Source organism: Camelina sativa, chromosome 10, assembly GCF_030686135.1.
Source record: "Camelina sativa cultivar CO46 ecotype springtype chromosome 10, ASM3068613v1".
Taxonomy (NCBI): Eukaryota; Viridiplantae; Streptophyta; class Magnoliopsida; order Brassicales; family Brassicaceae; genus Camelina; species Camelina sativa.
The window spans coordinates 14,609,353-14,619,700 of NC_141889.1; the positions used below are offsets into that span (position 1 = coordinate 14,609,353).

Genomic DNA, 10,348 nt, shown 5'->3' on the forward strand with positions numbered 1-10,348 from the left:
CTACGCTCAGATCCTCTTTGATCGGGTTGATGTTCGGACTGTTCATCTCGCGTGATCACTCCTTCAGGTACATGTTCGGGTTTTACCTCATTCTTCCCCATTATAAGGCTCCAAAGCACCTGTTTTGTCCAAAATGCACAAATGCAACAATGCAGCACCCTAAATGGTCTAAATGCAAATTCCTAAGGTTAAGGACCTAAAAATGTAAGGTTAAGGTATATATAATGCAAAACATAGATGAAAAAGGGTGTCTAAAACATATGCATTAGAGAGTTATCACTACACTAAATAAAAGTATGGGCTATAAGCTCATAAAGTTGTCCACATAGGATTTAAAACATCCAATAGAGTTTGACATCTCACTAATTAACATTTTTAAAAATTTCTAGAATTTTGTATATTCAGATATTTTAAATGACCAATCGAAATCAGAGATCTAAATATTTAATATTTTTGAAATTATGTAAAATTTCTATCTTAAAACACTTATAACTATAAATGTATGTACAACGTCCTACATCGCCTGTGAAATTTTTAGACAATGGCTGAGAAGCATTATAAATAAGATTAAAATGCTTCCAGCTACGAATAAGCAGGAAGCTTAATTTAACAAGCGTCCAAATTCAAAAATTTAAAATTTTATAAATATTACAATTTGAAATTTTTAAGAGGTTCAAAAATATTATAAATATTTATAATCTATAGAATGTTTAAAACTATTATAAATACCCCCATCACTACAAGATAGTGAGTCCATTTTCACGTAATATTCTGTCACAATAATTATTTTTTCGTCACAATAAAAATATTGTTACGAATATGTGACGATTGGTGAATGGTTACAATACGCTGGTCACAAATTTGTTTTAGTCACTAAAACGTCACAAAAGTTGCGACTAAATCATACGTATCTATTTCGTCACCAAATGTAACGATTTGTAAACGTATCTAAAATGTCACAATTTCTTACTAAAATTATCGTCCCAAATACGTTTTATTTCATGACCGAAATCACGTATCAAGTTAGTCAGTATTTACGATGCAGTTGTAGTCTCAAAACGTCACACTTAGTGACCTGTTAAATGTCACTTTTCTGTCACGGTTACTAACTAAGAACATGTATCAAAACTGTCATTCATTATGACAAAACTTTAGTCTCAAACCGTCTCTGATGATTACAAAAAAATCGTTGCTAATTAGTCAAAAATATCAACTAAAACTTCGTCTCAAAACCATCATATGTTGTGACCAGCATAACCGTTTTAAATAAGTCACTCATTATAACAAAACCGTAGTTTCAAAATGTTACAAATGACGACTAAACATCTTCACCTAACTGTCACAAAGTGTTGCATTTTGTTACTATTATTACGTGATAATTTTAACTCATGAACACCAGCTATTTGTGCCAAAATCGTTGTAATTATGACCTAAACCATCATCCCCTGTTTTTTTTTTAAATTATTGTTACAATGATACATAATTTATATATTAATAATTAAAATAATATTTTAAAATAAAGACACCAATATCCAACAACGTGCTAATCCAAATCAAATTTATGAAAAATAAAATAACATCATATAAAATAGAAATAAAAACCATAGTATTATGAATAAACTAAATAAAACCAAACCAAACTTAATTAAGTAGCAACTAGAAATAAAGCCAAACCAAACTCGATTACATAGAAATTCCAGGGGAACTTGTGGAAACATAGTTTTCCTCTAGTGCTTGGAGACGTTTCTCGAGGAGTAAGTTTCCATCACGACTCTTTTTCAATTCATTTTCAAGTTCTTCAAGTCGATGGGTTAATGTACCCACTTCTTCTTCGGTAGGTTGTGGGACAGATGGATCATCCAAAGACATAGAAATTCCATTGTGCAGTGACCCAATTCCAAATACATGACCTTGTTTTGATATTCCAGCAATCTATTAAAAAAACACACATTTATAAACAATGATATGTATTTTCAAACACAAAAAAGAGTAGTAAATTTATAACTCAACAAAACATATGTAGCTATGCATAATTTAATCTAGAACTCTTACCTTAACATAAATTTCGTTTTTCTCCTCTTGGGTTAAACCCTCACCATTTGAAGACTCTCTCTGTGACAAGAGTTCTTCCACATGTTCATCAAAATTTTCTCCAATGAGTCGTGCTTTTTCATCAACATATGTTCCATCAGATTTCTGGTGTGTTTTTTTCATTACAGCAATGAAAGAAGAGTCTTCGTTGTTGGCAACCTATAAGGGAAAAATAGTCAATGTGAGAAATAATATAAATCTTCAATTACAAATAGAGAAGTTTTGGTGGAAAAAATAGGAATAATAATAAACATAAACATTACCAAATCATCTTGCACTTTGACATAACTGCGTGAACCTGCTCTGTGTCGATGGACACCTAAACCATCACGAGTAGATAGTCGCGAAGTACGAGCTTTCTCACTTTTACCTTTGGCTTTTGGTGTCCTCCCATAATCTGACATTACGTTCCAATGTTCAGAGAGAATCCAATCAGGTTTTTCTCCATTGGGTTTTGCTGCATTGGACTTTGCAAGGCTAACCATTCCTTTAAGACGAGTAGCAGCAACCTGATCAAAGTTGGCTATAACAAGATACTCGATTGAGGCATCCCACTCGAAGTATGTCTAGAATATAAATTATGTCAAAACATTAATTAAAGAAATGATGAAAGTATTATTCAAATGTTTAATAACAAAAGCAAACCTTAAATGTTGTAAACCACGAATCTTTGCAAAAACCAGGCACTTTTGACCAGCTATACCATGGTCCGTTAAAACATGATTCAATGATCTTTCGAATATGTGTTGATACTTCAGTGTTACTTTTGAACCTGTAACACATGTGATTAAAAAATAGTCATATTCATATTTGTACCTATAAGTACATATTTAAAAAAAAAAAAAAAACCATTTAGCTCCATTTCTTCTTGACGGATGAAGCACTCGAGTATCACGTATCACTGGTGCAATTTGTTCTCTTTCTTCATTTGGTTCAATGATTGCTGCAGCATTTGAGTTTGATGGTCGAGGAGATGATGGTCTTCGCAAGCCAGCACACTGAGAACCTCCACACACAACTGTTTTGGGAAAACATTAAACTTCTTTCAAGAGCTCTTCACTTGTAAGCAGTTCAGGCGGAGTATCAGTTACAATCCTACCTTTCTTGAAATTTGTTTTGTTCTGTCGAAAGCTGTGATATATTGGTAGAAAACAGCGATGACAATCAAACCAACTCGTTTTCCTACCATTCTTTAGCTGAAATGCATTCGTCTTATCCAAACAATAAGGACATGCCAACCGACCATGAGTAGTCCACCCAGAAAGCATAGCATAAGCAGGAAAGTCACTTATTGTCCACATAAGTACAGCTCGTAAGAGAAAGTTCTGCTTTGTATAAATATCATATGCATTCACGCCGTTATACCACAAATCTTTTACCTCCTCTATTAGCGGTTGAAGAAAAATATCGAGACTTCTCTTAGGATGATTAGGACCAGGAACCAAAACTGTTAAAAACATTAATCCTTGTTTCATACATACCTCTGGTGGCAGATTATACGGAGTCAAGATCACAGGCCATAATGAATAGTTATGTCCTGACATGCCAAATGGACTAAAACCGTCTGTGCATAACCCAAGGTACACATTTCTTGGCTCGGATGCAAAGTCAGGGAATACTTCTTGAAAATGTTTCCAGGCTTCTTCATCAGATGGATGACACATTTCTCTACTACTCATCGCATGTTCAGCATGCCATCTCATATCTTTTGCAGTAACCTCGGATTGATACAATCTCTTCAATCTGTCAGAAATTGGCAAATAAAACATCTGACGATATGCGATTTTTTTTTGCCCAGGCTTTTGAGTAGGATGGAATCTATCTTTCTTACAGAATAGACAATTCTCTTTGTCTGCATCATCTTTCCAGAATAATATGCAATTATCTTGACAAACATCAATTTTTTGATAAGGCAAACCCAAAGACCGCATAAGCTTCTTTAATTCGTAGTAAGATTCCATTGCGTTATTACCTTCAGGCAAATATTCTTTCATCATCTCACAAATCGCATCCATACAATTATTGGGTAGATTATAATCGGTCTTCAACTTCATAAGTCTAGCTGCTAAAGAGAGTTGCGAAAGACCTTCTTTACATCTATTATAAATTGGATGTTTTGCAGCATCCAAAATAACATAAAACTTTTTTGCTTCAAGGTTAGGCTCTTCTTCCATATTGTGATCAAATCCAGATTCTGTATAACAAAATGCATCAGAAACCATTGCCACATAAGGATTCACGGGCTCTGTTTGAGACGCAGATCCCAAAGCATCTTCAACAAAATGATTTTCAACGAAATCGTAATTTTTCCCATAAGAAATCTAAACCCAATAATTAGGCATAAAGATCTGCCATTCTTGCAGATGTAACATGGACAAAAGAGTTTGCCATTCTCCAAAAATAAACGTTGATTCTTTGCAAATCTCATAAAATTTTCCAATCCTTGACAATATTCATCTGACGGCAAATTTGTTTTGGGGTCAATTCTTTTATACATCCAACTTCTTGTAACATATCTATTGTTATTTGACGACATTATATATTTGACCTGAAATATTCAAAAACATATGTCAGAACAAAACTTATTATGTACCTTTGTACTCTCTTGGACAAGACTTATACGATAGAACATTAAATCAATTATTTAGAAAATAACTATACAATCTTTACAGGGCGAATAATAAAGAACTTAGCTCTCTCTAGCTAGATATACTTGTGTAAATAAAAGCTGGTCGGTATAATATAGAATTCAAAAGAGAGATGAGACAACCTTAACTGGCTTAATTATACATAAAGTAAAAATAACAAAGAACCTCTACAACATACGACATCTAGAAAGAACCCAAAGAATAAATTATTGATAAATTGTATGAAAAGAAGTTTACCTCTGCCCAAAGAATACGATCTCTAAAACTCAATTGATTTTTTTTTCTATCTCCATACACAATATATGTTCAACACACATGATAAGATTTCCTATTCGTATCACTAATATAGTAAAAGAATAATAAAATTTGTATAATTATATCTAACTAGAATCCAAAAAGGATAGTTATCAAAAAGAAATTGTTAGAAAGCAATTGAAATAATTTTCTTTGCATTTATCTCAATATTTTACTTTTTCATAATTTTTCTTTGTAATATTTTCTAACTAATTTTGGCGGCCTAATATTTTTGTTTCCCGCAAAGAAATAATTTATTGAGATTCTTTTACCATTTTTTCCTAAATTTCCTTTCAATTAAAATTTTTCCTTATATAAACTCCCTAATTGTCGACAAAAAAAAAAAAAAAACTCCCTAATCAAACTAGCCTCCGTTACTCTGTTTGCTGAATCTCTCTATACCACAAATCGATCTCTCTACTACACAAATCGAGTTATTTTCCTCTCCATCTATGATTTGTTCCTTGTTCATGTCAATTATTTATTATTTGATTATAGTACTCTTGTAGATTTGTTCCTTGTTTCAGTCACTTATGAAACATGGTGTTTGGCAATTTAGAATTATACAATATTTGCGCAAATTTGTTTTTTTCATTGTAGCTACAAAGCTTTCGGTGGTGCTTTGTTTTTTTTTAACATCTTACGGTGCTCTGTTTTTATATTTTATAATTAATTAAACATGCTTCTCGTTTTCTTCTGGTGAGTCTCTTAATAATTTGACTAACTAATAATTAATTAATGTTAATGTTTCCATACAGATTTCACCTCTGTTTTTACTGAAGGGTAACAAGATGAACCAGGTACTCTATCTCACTATTGTAGATTTTGAGTTTTTGATTTGTTAAAACCATCTTTTATTTTAGTACTTCTATGCAGATTCCAGATGATAGTCTTGAACCACTTTCTGGTAAATACTTGTTCACTTATCCTCTTGTAGACCTAGTTTTCTTATTTTAATTTATTTGGTACTAATTTATGTTGATCAATTTTTTTTTTTAGAACCTCCTGATATACGTATATGGTTTCCAGACTATGTGTATGAATCGCCAATGTTGGATTCAAGTGATTCTTGTTTTGATTCTTTAATTCCTGAAAGAAGTGAATGTATAGAGGAAACAGAAATGAAGACATACACCACAAGATTTGAAAGTGCATACGATGTTTGTCCTACAACAATATTGCTAAATACTTTTGAACCAATTTTTATCTCTATCCAGCTGACATATTATTTTTCTTGTAGATTACATAACTAGATCACCTTATAGTTGACGAGAGTGACATAGAGGAAGATAATACGTCAAGTATTTTTCGAAAACCTGCGAGGAAGCAAGATTATAGAATAAGAACAGATAATCAGAATAGCACTACAACAACAACCATTGAATCAGAAGTGATTTCTTTGAAAAGCCGAGTCAATCACCTAGAAGACGAAGTAAAAAAAATGCATGATCTTATTAACTCTTTGATATCAAAGGTACATTATGTTGACTATGTATTTTGTTTATATTTAGAAAATCATTAAGTGGTGGACAATAGACATGAGATTAACATTCTTTTATTTATATTCATGCCTTTTCAGGAATTAAAAAGGTGAACATGAGATGGATGGACATGAAGCAAGCCTAAGATGAATGCTTTTTTTTTTCAACCCTAAGATGAATGTTTAACTATAAGTTAAAATAGTTATCTACTTTAAAAGAGTATAATTTTTTTTTACTTATTAATCTATATTTTCCTTAATACAATACAATGAACATTCTCCATATTAAAAGGTCACAAATGTGTGACAAATAATTTTGTCTCAAATAAATGTCCCTATTTGTGACTACATGATTGTAGTAAAACCGTCACACTTGTTACAATTAATAATATCGACACTATTTAGTCGCTAATAGAGACAATTTTTTTGTGACGATTTAATTCGTAATAATATTGTGACGAAATAATTACGAATTTATGACTGAAAAGTTTTGTCACAATAAAGTATCTAAACGGTCACAAATTTGTGACAAAAAAATTTAGTCTCAAACTAATGTCACAATGACAGTTTTTTCTTGTAGTGGCATAGAAAGTTTAAAATATTATAAATATTTAAATTCTATCAAAAGTTTCAGTATCATTAATATTTAACACTAAAAATTAAAATGTTATAAATATTTAAACTACATGTAAATTTTTAATATTTTATAAAAATTTCAACTCTATTAAAAAGTTTAAAATTTAAGTATTATTAAATATAATATATTTGATTTTTAATATCTTGAAAATATCTTATTTATCTCTCTTTGTACTTTATATCTCTTATGAGCTTAAAACATGTTTTTGTGTATGACTTTATAGGTGATTTGATATTGTTTCGGTAAATTTTTGGGTCTAAGGAAGAAGGATTAACTTCGCAAGATCTTGATTTGTGTTGTTTGAGTTAATTTTTGATGTTTGAAGAAAGATGGACCACAAGCACACATTTTTTATTAACTATACTGTTGGATAACCTTCTAGAATGTTCTAGAATATATATCCTTAAAGGAATTAGGAATTTAGTTAGGAAAAGGAAAAGTTGTAATCCTAAACTAAAAAAGAAGTTAGAATGTTTAGAAAAGGAAGTCTAGAACCATATAAATATAGATCATAGGGAGGATGTATGATCATAAGGAAAAACAGAGCTTATGTTTAGTTTTGAGAAGATTTTCGAAACATTAATAAAGGAAGATTCTTTGCTCGAGCTTTAAGGTTTTGTGTCTTTGATTCTTTATTTGGTATCAGAGCAAATCTTGGAGTAAGGAGAGCTCATACGAATCATGGCAGAGACAAAACCATCATAGAAGACGACGTCAACCTCCGCAGTTCAATGTCCGATGTTGAATTCAACCAATTACACCGTCTGCACATTGAAGATGAAGGCAACACTGAAAGTTCATAAAGCTTGGATCACAATTGAACCCGAAACGGATATTAAAGAGAAGAACGACGTTGCAACGGCTTTGCTATATCAATCCATAGATCTGACTCTGCAAATTGGTGAACAAGACTCACCTCGGGATATTTGGGAAGCTATAAAATCAATAAATCAAGGCGTAGAACGAGTCAAAGAAGCTCGCCTCCAAACCCTAATGTCTGAATTTGAGTCCTTAAGGATGAAAGACTCAATTACTATTGATACCTTCTCGGGTAAGTTATCGGAGCTAGCCTTGACATCAGCCTCTCTAGGTCAACCTCTCGATGCACCAAAGTTGGTGGAGAATTTTCAAAATAGCCTACCCGCCAACAAATACATACACCTCATTTCTTCTCTTCAACAAGTCTTGGATCTTAACAAAACTAGTTTTGAAGACATAATTAGGAGATTTAAAGCTTTTGAGGCTCGTATAAACGGGCAAGCAGCACAAGAATTTCAACAAAACCTCTTGTTCTCAAATACGGACGGAGATAGTGGGAGAGGTAGAGGACGCTGCATAGGCAGAGGTCGTGGTAGAGGAAACAGAGGCAGAGGAAGGGGTTGAGGAAACTCGCAAGATAGAGATCAAAAGGACATATCTCAAATTATATGCTTCCGATGTGAGAAATCAGGGACAGATCTCAAATTATATGCTTGCGTTTGTTTGTCCAGTTAAGTTCGTAAAGGAACAAGAACTCAACAAAAACGAGACAGAAGAAGCAGATAAAGCTCTATACATGCATGAAATTGTGTACTTAAATGAGGAGAAGGTAATTCCAGAGAAGTACGAGATAAACAAAAGAGAGGATGGAATCTGGTATTTGGGTAATGGTGCAAGCAACCATATGACATGAGAGAAAGGATATTTTTCTGAGTTAAACGATAACATCAAAGGAACCGTAAAATTTGGTGATGGATCTTGTGTCAGCATTGGAGGAAAATGATCAATCCTCTTTGCAGTAAAGAACAGAGAACAAAGACTTCTAACAGACATTTATTACATTTCGGTATTGAAGAGCAATATTATTAGCTTAGGCCAAGCTACATAATACGGCTGTGATGTGAGAATGAGGGCTGATCATCTCACTTTACGTGATCCTAATGAATGTGTGTTGGTTAAAGTAGCTCGTTCTCAAAATAGATTGTACAAGATCATCCTAAAGATAGGCAAACCAACATGTTTACACTCAAGGATAGATGATGATTCATGGAGGTGGCATGCGAGACTTGGACATATCAGCTTCACGACAATGAACTTTATGTCCACACAAGAGATGGTACGAGGTATGCCTAAAATCACTAGTAAGAAATTGTTGTGTGAATCATGTTTGGTAGGAAAGCAGACGAGACATGTTTTTCCGAATGCAACTCAATATAGGTCTGCACGAGCTTTAGAGTTGTTACATGCAGATCTTTGTGGACCTATATCACCAGTCACACTTGCTAGAAATCAGTATATCTTTGTAATAGTGGATGATTACACAAGATATATGTGGACAATTCTGCTCAAAGAGAAGAGTGAAGCCTTTGAGAAGTTTAAATCTTTTAGAGCTCTTGTTGAGAGAGAAAGCGACAAGAAGATTGTAACTCTACGCACAAACAGAGGTGGAGAGTTTACCTTAAGAGATTTCCAAGATTTTTGTAATGCAAACGGGATCAAAAGACATCTTACGACACCCTACACTCCCCAACAAAACGGAGTAGTTGAGAGGAGAAACAGGACATTGATGGAGATGACTCCGAGCATTTTTAAGGCAATGAATGTTCCAAATTATTTGTGGGGAGAACCTGTAAGACATTCAACATACTTGATCAATAGAGTTCCTACTCGAGCTCTAAAGAATCAAACACCATATGAATGCTTTAGAGAAAGAAAGCTGAGTATCGAGCATCTTAGGATCTTTGGTTGCATTGCTCATGCGAAGGTAGAAGTTGAACATCTAAAGAAACTTGATGATCGATCACAACCACTTGTTCACCTCGGCATAGAACCAGGAACTAATGCATATCGACTATACAACCCAACAACGAGAAGAGTGGTGGTAAGTCGTGAAGGTTTTTAATGAGAAGGAATCTTGGAATTGGAAGGGAGCAGACAACGAAGGAGATAAACCAGGGATGTTTCGAATGATATGGGGAGAAACTATAGACATTGGACAAGGACCATTCACTGACAACAGTTCTCAACCCACAGAGGATCAAGAAACTGTAGAAGAAGAGGAAGTGCAGGATCATGAAAACATCGAAACAGAGCTAGCTCCGCTTAGAAGATCAAGTCGACAACACAATCCCCCTAGTTATCTTGCCGACAATGTTCTTCTAGCTGATATAGAATGTGAAATACTTCTCCTGTCGCTAAACGATGAACCTATCAACTATC

General features: G+C 33.4%; 2 protein-coding genes across 2 annotated transcripts; one reads left to right on the top strand and one right to left on the bottom strand.

Moving 5' to 3' along the window:
• Positions 1-1,683: 1,683 nt before the first annotated feature.
• Positions 1,684-4,313, bottom strand: LOC147936149 (uncharacterized). The gene is made up of 6 exons (XM_087468607.1): positions 3,278-4,313; positions 2,941-3,109; positions 2,737-2,863; positions 2,355-2,657; positions 2,053-2,250; positions 1,684-1,932 (listed from the first exon to the last, which is right to left on the bottom strand). The coding sequence occupies exons 1-6, from the start codon at positions 4,311-4,313 to the stop codon at positions 1,684-1,686; spliced, it is 2,082 nt and encodes a 693-aa protein (XP_087324733.1).
• Positions 4,314-7,888: 3,575 nt separating this feature from the next.
• Positions 7,889-8,822, top strand: LOC147936150 (uncharacterized). The gene is made up of 2 exons (XM_087468608.1): positions 7,889-8,528; positions 8,641-8,822. The coding sequence occupies exons 1-2, from the start codon at positions 7,889-7,891 to the stop codon at positions 8,820-8,822; spliced, it is 822 nt and encodes a 273-aa protein (XP_087324734.1).
• Positions 8,823-10,348: the final 1,526 nt, after the last annotated feature.

Excerpts from the sequence above, each read along its gene's own strand:
- LOC147936150 (XM_087468608.1), top strand. The coding sequence starts at position 7,889 with ATGTTGAATTCAACCAATTACACCGTCTGCACATTGAAGATGAAGGCA. Across the intron at positions 8,529-8,640 it reads AAACAGAGGCAGAGGAAGGG|TTAAGTTCGTAAAGGAACAA; the intron begins GTTGAGGAAACT and ends TTGTTTGTCCAG.
- LOC147936149 (XM_087468607.1), bottom strand. The coding sequence starts at position 4,313 with ATGGTTTCTGATGCATTTTGTTATACAGAATCTGGATTTGATCACAAT. Across the intron at positions 2,864-2,940 it reads AGAAGAAATGGAGCTAAATG|GTTCAAAAGTAACACTGAAG; the intron begins GTTTTTTTTTTT and ends CATGTGTTACAG. Across the intron at positions 2,658-2,736 it reads CGTGGTTTACAACATTTAAG|ACATACTTCGAGTGGGATGC; the intron begins GTTTGCTTTTGT and ends TTTATATTCTAG.